This window comes from Tiliqua scincoides, chromosome 4, assembly GCF_035046505.1.
Source record: "Tiliqua scincoides isolate rTilSci1 chromosome 4, rTilSci1.hap2, whole genome shotgun sequence".
In the NCBI taxonomy this organism is placed as follows: domain Eukaryota; kingdom Metazoa; phylum Chordata; class Lepidosauria; order Squamata; family Scincidae; genus Tiliqua; species Tiliqua scincoides.
Genome location: NC_089824.1, coordinates 189051622 through 189067806, shown reverse-complemented (window position 1 = coordinate 189067806; position 16185 = coordinate 189051622). Strand labels below are relative to the sequence as shown.

The 16185-nt window shown below is 39.9% G+C and overlaps 1 protein-coding gene across 1 annotated transcript in view; it reads right to left on the bottom strand.

The window, feature by feature from the left end:
* Positions 1 to 567: 567 nt before the first annotated feature.
* IPO9 (importin 9) overlaps positions 568 to 16185 on the bottom strand; it is a 48780-nt gene continuing 33162 nt past the window's right edge. The window contains exons 16-24 of the mRNA XM_066624940.1: positions 15153 to 15301; positions 14411 to 14539; positions 9747 to 10022; positions 8949 to 9115; positions 7481 to 7614; positions 6821 to 6940; positions 6024 to 6128; positions 4729 to 4805; positions 568 to 3569 (exon numbers count right to left, since the gene is read on the bottom strand). Of these exons, the coding sequence (XP_066481037.1) occupies positions 3459 to 3569; positions 4729 to 4805; positions 6024 to 6128; positions 6821 to 6940; positions 7481 to 7614; positions 8949 to 9115; positions 9747 to 10022; positions 14411 to 14539; positions 15153 to 15301 (1268 nt within the window). The 3' untranslated portion in view covers positions 568 to 3458. The remainder of the gene's footprint in view (positions 3570 to 4728; positions 4806 to 6023; positions 6129 to 6820; positions 6941 to 7480; positions 7615 to 8948; positions 9116 to 9746; positions 10023 to 14410; positions 14540 to 15152; positions 15302 to 16185) is intronic.

Below are 16185 nucleotides of genomic sequence, written 5' to 3'. Positions count from 1 at the left end.
TTGTATGTTTGTAGAAATGTATTAAACTATACACAGAAGCAAGCAAATAACAATATTTATGGATAAGATTCTAGTTTCATTTGATCTAATCACATTTAATTTATGTGAAATTGTGAGTTCCTTAACATGATCCTCACTTTTTATGGATGTAAGTCCCAATTTTCTTTCACCAAGTAATACACAGAAGATTATCAGGCACCATTTTAAGTAGCAATAAAAATGTCCCATACTCTTGCAACCCAGTTTTATGCATGTTTATGCAGAAGTCTCACTAAGTTCAATGGGGCTAACTCCCAAGTGTCCATAAGATTGCAGCCAAAGTCCATTTTTCAGAATGCTAATATCTTGTATTGTTACTTAAACTATAAAAGAACAATGATTATGACAAAAAGATATTTCTGGTGCCCTAAGTAATAGTTTAAGCTATCCTGAGCTATTAACTTCTTTGTTATGCATATTAGCCTCACTTATTTTAAAACACAAGATGCCAAACACTCTTTAATTTTACATTTTTTAAAATTAATTTTTAATGATTTTAAAAGTTTCAGAATCACACATAGACTTATGTAGAAATCCTAAAGAACATAAAGAGGAAACAGAAGGAGAAATCACGTAGGAAGAAAAAATTTAATAGTTTGTCTTGAAGTTGTTTTTCTCATAGTATAGAGTTTTCAGGCTGATTGGTCCTTTTCTAATTGACCACTTTGATCAAAAACTGCCTTAAGGCATCTAACTTACCAGTTCACTCAAACATCTTTGGCAAAACAAATACAAACAAAATTTAGTTTTAAAAGTTGCAATATTTCACAGCTCTTTTGATAGAGATCCTTTAAAAAAAATTGGTATCAACATTTCAAGAAAGCCACTACTTTCATAAAATATTTCAAGCTCAGATTCAATTATAAAATGGTTTGTAAACTATCACATCTTGTTTTTAACTACTGGTACCTCAAATCTAGTTATGCAAGTTCTAGTTAAAGGGATAGCTGGTAGGCATACTAATCACCCATACAGGATCCAGCATACATTAATGGGATTTTGACAAAGGCATTTAAAATAGGTTGAATGTAGGACCTTGAGCACAAATCACGAAGAGCCACTCTAATCTATGGTTCTTTTCATTAACGGTTTCAGGAGTGCCAGAAGATTACACTGGTTTTTGTTGCCCAGCGAAGGAGAGGACTTATCTTTTCAGTCCAGCACTTCAGTTTCATTGCTCAAGTCAAATGTGTACATGAAATGTCACATATGGCTAACAGCTGTTTTGCAGCCCCCTTTAAAGAATCCAAACAGAGAAGCACTTTGAGGACCAGAGCCCAGTCATACACATTCTTTATGCAACAAAAATTTAATGAAAGATGTTGTACAATGATGCAATGGCCTGAAAATCTGTAACCATGGTGGCCAGAGGTAGGAAAAGTGGTATTTGCTTTTTCAGTTACATAGAAAATGATCTGCTACAGGAATTTAAAATTAATGAATTTCAACAACTCTGGCAACAGCCTCAAACAGACAAAATGAGCTCCAATGAGACTGGTCCTCACTAACACAAGCAAAATAAGCTGTGGGTCTAAGATGTGGTGCCAAATTGCTACCATCCAGATGAATCAATTTCTAAGTGTTTCTACTCAAGCATACTGTTTAATTTTCGTAAACATGCCCTTAGTATCAAATATGCAAGTGTCAAGGAATAACTGAGGTGGAGAGAAGTGCATTTTGCATACAGAACATCCAAAAGGCACTATAAATAGCCATTAATCAGGTCCAAGTGTGCCCCTTTCAATTAATTATATCGTGGGAAGAAAAAAAGAACACTTAACATTTGGTCTCTCATTTAACCTTTGCATGCATGAGAAAAAGTGTTAAGTTTGATGCTTTAACTTTTCAATTCCTGTTACTTATGCTGTGCCAGGTAATGTTTTCCCTCTTTCACGTTAATCTATAAAACCACTCTGTGCAACTTGGGTCTCTAAAAATCAGGGCTGAAATTTCTGTCAGTTGCTAAACCAAAAGTTAGTGAAATGTCCAGCTTTCTTTATGCTAGATTTAACTCAAATTTTAGTCATTAATGTGACTAAACCGATTGGATAAACTAAAGTACGGTTGGTACAAAAACAGCCTTTAAGATTTGCAGCAACAGCTACATTGCATCATGTAGCATCTACACCACATTACTTTTCTCAATGGTGTTTTTACAGAATTGGTGGAGCAAGAGGCCTTTGTGCATCTGCATTTGGAAGACACCTATATATTTTCTGTTTTGGAGATTATGCTAGAGCTCCAAAATCATACACTCATCCCGTCTCCCACTAAGATAGAAGATGCAGACTCCCCCTTCAATCTGTTAGAGAAAAAGATACAGATCCCTGATGGCAATTAAAGTTGTTTAATTTTGGTGTTATTCATGAGGAATTGTTTAAAATATCAAAGGATATAATTTTCTTTTCTGAATCTTTTAAGAAGAAGGATACCAATGTATATTTGAATAGTTTTATTTTAATTTTCCCAAAAAGGGAGAAAAAGGCAAAGAGGTGTTGTAAGATGCATCACACTGTAGTTTCTTGAAGATTAGTCAGTGTTAATTTTACTGCCCTATAAAAATACACATACTAATTTGTGGACTACAGCTTAGCTGTTCTGTATAATTCATGTGTGTGAAGGAAGCAAAGGCATTTGAAAACTGTATTCATGAAGTAAATAGACAAGTTAAATACAATCAGGATTTTGTATAAAAAGTTTGCTTGGTTACAAAACCAAAGTCATCAGTAACCACAGGAACTGAATTTTAAGTAGCAATTCTGCTCAGTATGGGTGCATGATAGTTTTTAGTAAAGAACTGGGAAAATGACAGAGCCCAGAAGGAAGCCATTAACCTCCACTGATGAATGGAAAAAGATTAAGTTAATTTTATTTTTTAAGGTTTAATTCATATTCCTGTTTTGCTGTGGATTCCATTGCATTCAAGTGTCTGTTAGAAACATCCACATTTCTATAAAAAGATGTCATATGGTAAGATCAAGATAATTTACCCTGTGTAACACAAGTGCGAAATGGGACAAAGTTCTCAGTTTCTATAAACATCCAAACAAACTACAGACAACCACAATGCCTTCTTTAAGCTGTGCTGTGAAAAGTCAGTGAAATGAAGTGCCTTTTCAATGAAGAAGAAGTTGGCTTTAGGGCACATTATTTGAAAGATCTCCTGGAAAACTGATCTGAAGAATTGTGTTCCCCTTGTGTGACTCCAGTCTGAAAAACCTCTGTGCATCTGTCTCTCGTTGCTTTTAACAATCCTTCTTTTAATCCACATTGTGACAAGAAAAGGAACAGTACTTCAAAATGAAGGTAATCACATCTGTAATATTTGGTGAATAATGGAAGATGCTTCATGTTTAAGTCACAAAAACATGACATAAACCAGAAACGTATTGTCCAGATATGACTACAATGCTCTGGATTTATATGCCAATGGCCTGAAGCACTCTTCTCTCATTCTCATTGAGATGATTGGAGAACATGGTATAGCAAGGCTGTTGTGCAAATTGACCCAAGAAGTCTGTAAGATAAGCCTAGAAGAAAGACAAAAGAAGTTAATTTCACTTCCACAAGTTACAGTAAGCCTTTTTATACATGAAAGATTGTATAACATGAAAGGGAAAAAAAACACATTCATATAAGAGGGGGGTGACCACATGATATATTTATAGTGCAATTCTATGCACTATAGTCTACAAAGAAGTAAGTCCCTCTACATTCAATTAAGCTTAATACCCAGGAACGTGTTACAGGATTGCATCCTTAGACCCTCAAATACAAGTAAATAGTGCAGCAAAATAAGTCCCAAGATTCTACAATGCAACCACAGATATTTAAAACAAAGTAATTACTTTCGGAAATCAGAGAGCTGGCAGAACTTAATGGGTGCACATTACACATGTACTAACTGGTACATTTCAGTCAGAATGGCCATCTTCACTGAGAAGGAGTGCTAATGCTTTCTTCCCACTGTTAATTTTCCTACTCCTCTCCCCCTTCTGCTGTTTCCACCATGTAGGATTCCAGCTATGGGTTTAAGAAGGATGTGTGTGTACATACATATTCTGAAACCTGTTTGCTTAAATAACAACAACAATGCAGGAAGAGAATCTCCTTCCATCCCCAGCATGCTCTGCCCAACCTGTTGTAAAGAAGTAGTTGGCAGAACAAACCTCTTTCAGAAGCAATCAGAAGAGAAATGCAGTAGCTTCTTGCTTTCTCCTCCAGCCTTGATACTGCAATGCTTGATTGTGGCAACAGTGCTGATTGTGGCAACAGTGCTAATTGAACAGGTGGGTCATTGTTGCTCCAATTCTCCTGTTCACTCTCCATGTGAAGCTGCTGGGTGGGGGCCACAGGTCTGGTTATGTGACAGGCAGGTGCGGGACACCGTCACCAGTCTGTGACCTCTCCCAGATTATTCTCAAAGCAGCTGGTTCACTTGGCCTTATTAGGCTAACCCTGAGCAAAAGTTTCCTTCAGACTTATCAGTGGTGCAGTTCAATATTGCAGCAGCACTTTGAAAACTTAATTGCAATTATCCAGTGCTGTTGGAAGTAGATCATAAATCCACAAGAGAAAACCCAATAAAGAGAACAGAACTTTAATAATATTATTCTAGCCATTAGGTTATTTTTTAAAATAGTTGGGAAATGCCTATTAGAATTAGATTTCATACGCAGAACCATTCACCTGTAAATCTATCTGATACAAAGGATCCTTCAGTGCATCTGGATCATCCTCCTCATCATCTTCATAATAATCTTCATCTGTTATGCAAACCATTTTTGAAGTGAAGTTATTAGAGAGCTAATATTGGCAGAAAAAAATCTGATATACAATTTTAAAAGAAATAATATAGGGCTCAGAGGTGTTCAACATTTCTGCCACATTTTTATTTAACACCGAGAAGAATATTGAACAATGAAAAAATGGAACAGAACACAAATAAGTACATTTCAGTTCTTCTACCAGTAACAATTCTAAACCACACAGTGAAACAGAATGTTTGCTATAGAATGAAAAATTCTTCCTGCAGACTTCTGGACCACAGTCATAAAGTTTAACTCTTCCTAACGTTTTGCCGTCTACTACGTAGGGCATTGTCAAAGAACTAAAACACAACACCTAAAATCTTGAAACCCCTAGGAGTAAAGATGTAAACACTCCACTAAAGTACAAACAGTAAAGACTAAAACACAAATTACTCCAGCTAGAACTTCACTAAACCACTAAACTTGGGTAAATTCAATTTAAAATCTGGCATCTACAAAAGCTCACTTCCATCTGAATACAGAAGAAACAGAAGGGTATTTATAACAAGACTTTCCTGAACCAGGAAGACTCAGCTAATCAGCTCACAGATTGCTTTACTCCTAACTGTAATTAATCAACCACCTGTTCCATCCTTATTAATCTGTTTTTGCCTGGCCCACAGGAGTACACTTTTGATCCCTGTTGCATATATGCAATGTTGGGCAGAAATGGTTTAAACCTACTACTCCTTCCTGATCTACACTGGACACCTGGTGTTTACAGAATTCTGTGCGACTCTGGTAAGGTATATATCGGTACCACAAAAAGGTCCATCAACACTAGGTTCAAGGAACATCAAAGATACTGTCAGTTAGGGCAAATTGACAAGTTGGCTGTAACTAAGCATGCCTTTAATACAGGGCATCAGATTATGTTTGCCCAGACATAGGTACTGGTTAAAGAACAACATTTCCAAACCCGGATCTATAGAGAGGTTACAGAGATCCAAAAACATCACAGAAACATGAATCGGAATGAGGAGACACTTAGCCTTACTCATACATGGACCCCTGTACTCAAACACACCAGAATCTTACAGTCCTCCTACTCTAAGATATTTTGAGAACCTGACTCCTTGTCTAGCACTTACCTATAAAATACTAATATCCAGAGCATGGGGTACTTGCCTCACCCCAAGAAAATGTTTACAAGTTTAGAACTGTTTTGCTTACCATATTTGTTTGTGGCAAGAATATCTGACAATAACTGGCCAGTTAACCCTTCATCCTCCTCTTCTTCCTCATCTTCCTGATCTTCCCACATATCATTGGACTCTTCTGTTAATTAAAAGAGAAGCAGCTTCTGTCATGAACACTTTTTAAAAAATTATTGCTGCAATAATCACCACTGGTATTTCAAATTTTAGTTTTATTAGCAAGGATGCATACTGAAAGTTATTTCAATTTGGGCAGAACTACACATTTCTGAGCAAAACATCTATTTCCAAGGAGACGAGAATTTTTACAAAACAATGCTGAACAGAAAATCCTAGATTTACAATGGAACATTCTACTCAAGCACATTAATTGCTTTCATCTCAACCCTACGAACACATACCCATAACAAAATTCTATCAATTTCAACTGCATTTACTACTACGTAACTTTGTTTTAGGATTAGGTATTATTTGCACACACCATTCTGACTGAAAACACTGATTTATAGAGTATTTGAACAAGTTCCCTGAAAACCTCACCCTTCCCTAGTTCAGAGCCTAGCAAAAATTGTTCACATGCTGCAAGTCTTCTAACTGGAGGGCTAACATTTAGAAAACGATCAAACCATCACTAAACTCTATACCAGAAATGAAAATGTTACAGTTTGCAAAAATCATGCAAGAACTAATGCAAAACCATTTTTGTAGACTACCGAGTTCATACTGTGCTGTGCTTTTTTTATTCAGAAACAACAGTAATATATGACAGTTAAGACCAAAACCGTAAAAGGTTAAGTCACACTAAAATGGTACCTTGGCTCCAGTCTGCGGCAGTTTGGCGAGAAGCATTTGCTTCCATTGCATTAGAAAGTTCATTTATTATCAACTTTAAAATTTTAACTAACAAAGGAATGTTTGTCCAGCGTTCAGGATCTGTAAGAAACAAAACTTTTTAAAAATTTTTTAAAATTCTCATTAAACTCAATGAAATTAATGGACATGACCACTACTGCTTTGAAGAAGTATTCAAAAAATTTCTCAGCCTCTGCAGTAAAAATTTTGAAAGCTGTTGGTTGGAGAAAAATGCCAAGAGCCAACTCTTGTTAACACTGAACCCATGCGTTGCATCCCTCTAACTATGTGCTATGTGTATATCCTCTCTCCACATTGTATCCTGTTGTTAAACAAATGGTGTCTTATCTATTTACGAATCTACAATTGTTCGCTGAATTTGACCAAACATTTCCAATACAGTTGATTACTATTACATGCCTCTCTTTTATATATACACACACATGCACATATATAATTTTTAACAGGTCATTGCTATTCTCAGCTGTACTTAAAACTATCAGATACTGAACCCTGGGCTTTCTAGACACAAAACATGTGCACAACCCCCTGCCAATTAAAATCTGTTTTCCTTCTGGCTGATTCAGTTTTGCAAGAACAAAATAATCTTAGATCACTCACTTTTGGCCGCTTTTGATCGTGTACGTATTCCTTCTTCCATGTTAAATATTTCCTCCCCTTTTACTCTTATATCCTGAAGTCGCTTGTCATCTGTGTTGATACCATACTGGAGGAGTTTACACAGGGCTACAGAGCTAAAACAAAAGTTATTCTATTTATATCTCACTTTTCTCCCTAAAGGACACCCAAGACAGCTTCCAACAACATTAATACATATATAAATTATAAAATGCATAAATATATAATATGCATATGTAACACAATATTAAGTCCCTACCCTCCTCCTTCAAAAGCTAGCTTCAACAGAAATATTTTAAAGCCCCTTCGGAACTGCTCCCCAGAGGGGGATGATCAAAATAATAGTTGGTACCTACATCCACTAGTACTTACAGTCAGTTCTTGTTATTTGCTAGGGTTATGTTCCTGGAAACCCTTGTGGATAGTGAATCCTATGAGATCAATGGGTTAGGTACAAGGGGTATCTGGGGCGGGGGAAAGGGGTACCTTCCTTGCCATCAGAAGAATCCAGCAGAGACCCTCATGAAGCTAGCCGAGTGCAGTAGGAAGTGCCAAAATATCTCTGAATGCTGCAGAGACTTTCCAGAGGCTACAAGAACATTCAGAATGGCGTCCACAACCAGCACAGACCCCTTTAAAATGGCCAGTGGAAGCTTCCTGCCAGCCATTTTAAAAGGGTCCTCTCAAGTCATAGGCACCATTCTGAAGGTCCCTGCAGCCTCTGGAAGGTCTCTCCATAGCAGATAACGACAACAGAGAGGCAGACAGCAAGAGAAGCTAGCAATTCTGACCCTTTTGGATCAGAATTTGCATATAAAGAGAACTGACTGTAATTATTATCAACTTCCTCCAAAATGCTGGAGAGACTGGAGTCATAAGAATGTATTTTCACATATAGGAGAGTTGAAGTGTTAACAGGTTCTGCAAGCAGTTCTTATGAAAGTAATACTGATACACTTTAGTTCTGTACCTAATGCTAAACTGTTAAAATATTGTTAAATGTTATTGAGCAAAAATTACAGGGCATGAACTTGCAGTCTCTCTCATGTTTCCACACCAACTGGAAAATCATAATTTCCCTGCAATACAACAATGGTGTTGACAAGCATGGTTCTTCGTATTAACAGACACATTAATGTGCCTATAACAAGTAAGATGACTGACTTTTATGGATGATTGATATCCAGTCATCTCATTTGCAAATAATGAGTCATTGATTAAATGTTTTCCTGAAAAACATATTGTTTTGGATAGATATACTAATAGTGTACTACTTTGTGTCAGTACTATGCATATCCTTCCTGCCACGTGTAAGTTGATGTATCTTTGTGTTTTGTTTGTTTTCTTACACAAATGTTATAATTTTCCTTTTCCATAAACACAGTTTAAAAAAATGAAATGAACGAAGGTGTTGGGTCTTAAGCACACATGTGATAAAGGAACACCTTACCTAACCTTGCCTTCATATTGCCCATAGAACAAGTGTTGTCGACTCATCCATTCCGACATTACAAATTCTAGAGCAGGTTTGCCTGTTGGTCCTGGTAGACTACAAAGAAATTCTAGCAGTGGTTCCAGCTGAGAATGAACCAGGTGGGCAAATACCATGATCAGAGACTGCAAGAAAACAAAGTAATGGAGATTATTTTTATATATGTGGTTCTGGAACTTTAATGATTTTGTTAATGCTTGAAATGGAACTCAACATACAGATCTTGCCAATTAATTTAAGAGACCAGATAATGAATACAGCTTCTGCTACTGAAATGAACAAAGTAAAAGAGAGAAAATTAAAAACTTATTATATCTAATCTCTATACATTCCAAATACTGTTCTAAAGAATAATTCTCCTGCACTACTGCCAAAAATCCTAGCCATCTCTGGTGTGTGTCTCAATTACATTTTTAGTAGACGTACCACTCTAGAGCTCTCCAATTTTGCAATGTGTAATAATGAATACCTATATAGTATTTTAAATTTCTCTAAGACAGTTTCTAATATTAAAGGGCAAAATGCTTTGTATGCTAATATTCCTCAAAATCACTGGGAACATATTACAGAGGTAATTAATAAGCAGGAATTCAGTCCAGAGAGCCCACCACCTCAGAACTGCAATGACAGCATGTAATTAATGTACCCATCACTAAAACAACTTTGGTTTGGGCTGATTCCATGAAAGGTGAAGGAAAAAGTTTCCCAATTTGCTACATTATAATCAATGTTTATTCTAGATTCTCGCCTCCTTACCTGCATTACAGTAAGTGTTTCCGCTTGTTGCATTTTACTAAGAATTGCCCTCAGGATCTGGTCGAGATTTTCTCCCAGCTCACTCCCTGCTTTAGAAATCAACGTGGAAACTAATCTACCCACAAAGGCAGCTGTGAATTCTGAAGTGCGTGGATCTAGAAGCTGGCTCACCACCTGCATCACATACCACAGTCCATTGTGGCCTTGTTCATCATGCCACTGTGCAATTTGTTCCAGGGCTACTGAGATGTATGCACGTAGACATTCACCACCATTCTGAACAAAACAAAAATATTACCAGAATTCACTTTTTCAGCCTTCTCAGTTTTTTTGCTGTCAAACATTATGATTATAAGCACAAAGAGAAAATTAAATTGATGAAATTGTATGGGAGAACAAATAAAGGTATTTTCCTGTTGCCTTACTCCACTTTTCTTTTTCAAAACCTCTGGTCCTGCTCCAAGGGCAGATACGAGTGCTGTCAAATCATTTTATTTGGCACAAATTACACTGAGGGAACATTTGTTATGACATTTGTTATAACAAATATTTGTTATGACAATAACTTTTGCTATGTTATTTGTTTGAAACTCATGCTCCAACATAACAGAATAGCCTGAAAGCATATGAATGTGGTTCTGGCTCTATAAGCTGTCTAGGTAGGAAGGCCCACTTTGTAAAGGGTCCTAAACTCTTCAGGGGAAGAGCAGACATCAGTATGATAGAATTGAAAGTCAGACAACTACTGAAGACAGGCAGCCGAATCCTGAGCTGCCCAGGCGGCACCAAAAAGGGCTGCCACCGAATCCTGCGCCTCCTGCACTACCACAGGAGGCTCCTTGGGAGAAAGGGACGTTTGTCCCCTCCCCCCGAGTAAGGTAAGTAGCCCTGCAATGAGGCTACTCACTTTATGTAAAGGCGGTCGTGTAGGGTATGCAGCCCTCCACGAGCGACCTAGATCCTGCGGTGCTCAGCTCCGCAGATCCTCCTCCTGCCCGCCCCCCAGCACGTCTCCCACCCGCCCCTCAGCACGCCTCCTCCCTGCCCCCGCCTGCCTCCCCCCTCCCCGGAACACCTCCTCCACATCCCCGCCCCCGCCTGCCGTTCCGCAGCTTGGCGGTCTGGGAGACCACTGAGCCGTGGAACCTGGGCGACCAGCCAGTGCTGGGCTAGAATTGGTGGGAGCCTGGCGGTGAGCCCTGCAAATGTGCCTTATGGCATGTTTGCGAGTGTGGTCAGCGGCACGGAGCCGTGCTGCCAACCACAGGATTGAGCTCTAAACTGGGAGAATTTTTACTTACTAACATTGTAATAAGTAAAGTACTACAATAATTTCTGTATTTACAATTTACAACATTGAACAGACCTGAAATGTAGGCAGGGTAGCATCGCTGCCATCTGAGAGAAAAGTATTCTTAAAAGGATTCCACACTGAATTATTTACTTATACATTTACATATGCTTTAAAAGCATTTTTTTTTAATAAATTCAGCTGAGAGAGAATTCACCCACTCACAACTGGAATACCAACCTGCTCAGTGAATCTATCACCATACCCTAGAAATGATGGTCCACTAAACTTGCTCTAAGCAAGTCTCTTTAGTGCAGGTGTTCTTAAACTGAAGGGCTTGCACCCCTAGGGTGCATAAGGTGGTTCAGACAATATGTGTCCCCAGAATTAAAAACAAACTGTGTCTTTATACACACTTCTTTGACTAGACCAGGGGTCGGCAACCTTAAACACGCAAAGAGCCATTTGGACCCGTTTTCCGGAAAAAAGAAAACCTTGGGAGCCACAAAACCCTTTTGACATCTAAAATGAAGACTGCATATATAGTTTGACATCTAAAATGAAGACTGCATATATAGTTTGCACTCCCCTCTTATAGGTCCCAGTTATATAATACACTCCCCTCTTCGAGGTCCCACTAAAAATCAGGTCCAGACCCACAGTTGGAGAACAACAGTTTTAGATTGTGCACAGGTGAACTGCTTGTGAAGGATACTGTCATTCTTTACTGTCATTTACTTCTGTACTTCTGTAAATGCCTTTCCACACAATACTACCTCTGAACAAGACCACTTAGTACTACTTAACACTGTTCACAAAAGTGCTCCTGAACAAACAAGCTAAGAGTTCAAAACTGCATAAAATAAAAGGCATACTAACAGTGATTACTTCACGACCATGAAATATGCTTTGGTGCTACATATACAGTATGTTACATATACAGTATACAAACATATACAGAATACCATCTGATGCAGGGGTCTCCAAACCCCTTTCAAGTTTCCAAGTGAAGGAAATGGAGCAGTGAGAGTGTGAGTGAGTGACGGGGGGGGGGGTGCTGAGCGGGGAGTTTGAAGGCTGTAATCCTGTGCACACTTTCCTGGGAGCAAGCACAATGGGACTTACTTCTGAGGAGACGCGCACAGGATTGTGCTCTAAGCTTGGGAGGAGGGCAGAGCAGCTGCACTCAATTGCTTGCTTTTGCCTTGGCTCCCTGGGGTCAGGGCTGCTTGTGGGAAGGGGGGTCATCAGGGTGTTCAATGGGACTTACTTCTGAGGAGACACAAACAGGATTGTGCCCTGAGCTTGGGAGGAGGACAGAGCAGCTGCACTCAATTGCTTGCTTTTGCCTTGGCTCCCTGGGGTCAGGGCTGCTTGTGGGAAGGGGGGGGTCATCAGGCTGTTCAATGGGACTTACTTCTGAGGAGACACGCACAGGCTTGGGCTGCGGCTCCGGCAGGAGGGAACGGCGGGGGCGGGGGCTTGCTCTCGGCGGAGGTCTGCCAGCCGTTCGCGCTCTCTCCAATGGGGCGCAGCTGCAGCCCGTGTGCTGGGGCTGTGGCTCAGGAACGTGCGGCGGTGGGGGCTCGCTCTCGGCGGAGGAGCTGCTCCGCCAGCCATTCGCGCCCTCTCCTATGGGGCGCAGCCGCAGCCCGTGTGCTCGGGCTGGTGAGCGGCGGCTGCATCGCGGGAGGGGTGAGCCCCTCCCCCGGGACGGGTTGGCCCCGCACAGAGCCGAAGGCTCAAAGAGCCGCTTGCGGCTCCAGAATGGCAGATTGCCGACCCCAGGACTAGACAAAGACAATTTTTAAAAAAAACTGAATTATTGTCCATGACATTTATTGTTTTTTGTTTTGGTCAGTATTTACAAATATCTATTGAAAACATATGTAAGTGGCACACTGGAGGAAGAGAGAGAGAGGGATAGAGATGCATGTGTCTCTGCATCTTTACTTTACGGAGTAGTTTTTGATAATCTTCTGATTGAGGGGGAAATAGAAGCAGAAAGGGATGGATAGATTGTTTAGGGGGGTGCTCTTTTCCCTCTCACACAACACCAGAACTAGGGGGCATCCATTAGAACTGAGTGTCAGGAGGGTTAGAACAGACAAAATATTTCTTTACCAGGCGTATAATTAGACTGTGGAACTCTGCCACAGGACACGGTGATGGCATCTGGCTTAGGGTGAAATCTTAACCAACTTTCCAGCACCAAGTTAAGGACAATGCAGCTCTGAGGTAAGGGAACAAACATTCCCTTACCTTGAGGAGGCCACACAACTGCAGGATGCAGCACATGCCCCACTGGCACAGCTATGCCAGTGTGGAAAAGTTGGTTAGGATTTGGGCCTTTGATGCCTTTAAAAGGGGATTGGATAGATTTCTGGAGGAAAACTCCACCACAGGTTACAAGCCATGATGGGTATGTACATTCTGAGATTAGCTGGTTGTTCATCATGAAGGCCAGGCAGGAATTTTTTTCTGTCATCCAAATTAGCCGTGGATGGCGGTTTTTTCACCAATCCCAGACTGGCAAGGGAGGGAAGGTGTGTTCAGTAGGTTTCTTGCATTAAAAATTGGTCACTTGTGTTTAATTAAGTTGTCAAGTTAAACCCAAGTGCAATCTGATGTCTTCGTTGGGGGGGTGCAAGGATAAATAGAATGCCAGATGCAGGGGATTCAAGTATCGTGAAATCTTGTGTGCTCCCTGAAGCATTTGGTGAACTATTGTGAGATACAGGAAGTTGGACTAGGTGGGCCCTAGGCCTGATCCAGCACAGTTCTTCTTACGTTCTTCTCACTTTTTGGGGGGGGGGGTAGTTTTTTGATGACTTCAGATTTTGTGAAGTAAACTGATTTTTTTTATGATTGAAATTTTAATCTTTTCTGAAGTTCCACTTTTTGCCACATATGTTAAATTAATTTCAGGAAAATAGTGAATAATAATTGAAATGAAATAAACAAAACAATGTATGTATATTGGAAAGTGTGAACACAAAAGGTTAATTAAGAACTTCGGCTTTAGGGCTATCAAGTACATAGTCTACCTTGAACATATTTCTCCCTTTGTTTTCTGCTTCTCTAATCAATACAGTTCTACACGAGGAAGGCAGATTTACCAAAAGAGAGACACAAACAGACATAGTAGTCACTAGTCTGATCGCTTTCTGGCAATAAGCAAGGCATATTTCAAGCATGAAAGGTGCACCACAGACAGACGTATTATTAAACAGAAGTACCTGTGCTTTTGTGCTTTTAGTAAAATCATAGCAGATTGCCATTTCCAGTCCACGTGCTAGTGGTTGACTAGAACTCAGAAGCTTACAGACAACATACGACCTACCAGATCTCCATTCTTTCCAGTGACTTTTACCTGCATAGTAGCATGGTCATCTGTGTGCAGACTACACTGAGCCACAGCAGGAAAAGCTTGGCAGATTAAGAGCTCTGAAAGGGGAGGTTTGGTATTTCTTACAACAGTTGTTAATATATCTATTGAAGTCTGAAAAGGAAAAATACAGAAAAAGGAGATGATTGGTTTTTAATTAAAGAGGCACAAAACAGTAACAGTTTATCCAACCGTTCACTATACTGATACCAGAATGGAAAAATTTCCTCAGCAGAAGTTTAAATAGGTGAACTTCGGCTAAGTCTCAATAACTTAGAAATAATTTTCAGTTTAACCCATTTCTGCCCAGCTGACAGGTGTACACATTTGATCCCTGTTGTGTATATGCAAGGCAGAAATTGCTTAATAAATACAACACTGAAAGTCTTAGAGAAATATGAAATACACAGTTGGATCACCCTATCTTATATAACCAATGGAAACTGGTCTTAGCTATTATATCTATGAATCTTAAATTGCCATTAATTCAACAACACAATATGCCCAAGGTTTACTGCAATGGCTTCATAGCGTGGTAACCACAAGGCCTGAAAAATCAGAAGATCAGGTGCATATATATTCCTTAAAATATACCCGCCTTTTTTTTTCCATGATATTTAATACATTTTTCAGCAGTAGCTTAGCAAGAAATGTTTTTGTCTTCACATATAAAAACTGGAGGCTACATGGAGGATGTCTCATTTGGAGAAGGTACTCTCATACTTACTGCACAAAGACCTGCTGGAATCTTATCAGCAGGTGCCTGCATGATACTGACAAGAGTTGGGATTAATCTCATCTGCATTGCATCTTGGCAGGCTTCTATTTGTGCTAGTTCCTTGAAGATATCTTGTGCAAGAGAGGCAACAACAGGATCTAAAACAACAAACACAAATTACTACCAAAGCATACCTAGATAAAGTTCATTTCAATAAGAACATGCAGGCAACTGATTTTAAATCTTGCTACATTGAGAAGAAAGCTCTTCTAGAATACATGGCAGAGTGCTCATTTCTACTTAAGTATGGCAGAGTTTGTTTTAAATTATTAGCATTTTAAAAGCAAGATCCATCTCCAGTGGCTGATCCTACTTCAGAGTTGCACATAGGAGAAAATGAATTCTTAATCAACCTCAGAATTTGTACACTATAATATGCCATGCCACTTCTATAGCTAGCACAGACCCTCCATTAACGAGTCACCTTATGCAAAAAATATAGCTTTTCTTAATGCATTAGACTAAGGGCCTGGCCCGATCCTGAACATTGGCACCAGCTCATCACCGGTGTGCAGTGTCACAAACATGCCGTAAAGCACGCCTGCGACACTTACTGCCTGACTAGCAAAGGTGCTGGCTCAGTGCGAGCCTGTGCAGAGCCAGTGACAGGTTGAGGATGGGTGACCGCCACCCAGAGCTCCAGGTGAGTACCAGGTGGTGGTAAAGTGTTTGGGAAGTGTTCTGGGATAGGAGGGGAGGCGGGGAAAAGGTATGGCAGGGGAGGAAGCAGGACGGAAGGGGGTGGACATGGCAGCAGGCCCTGCCGCCATATATTGACTGCCCCCGGGCCCAGGAGAGCCAACATGAGTCTCCTCAAATCTGTGTCCTCTTGATAGCGGGCGCAGATCTGAGGAAACCCATTAGGGCCACCTAGGGTTTACACAGTGTAAGGGAGCATACTTCTTACTCTGAATAGTCCTGAAGGTGCTTCCCAGCCCCTTGATGCAGCAGTAGCCATTTTGGCGCTGATGCAGCCTTGCAT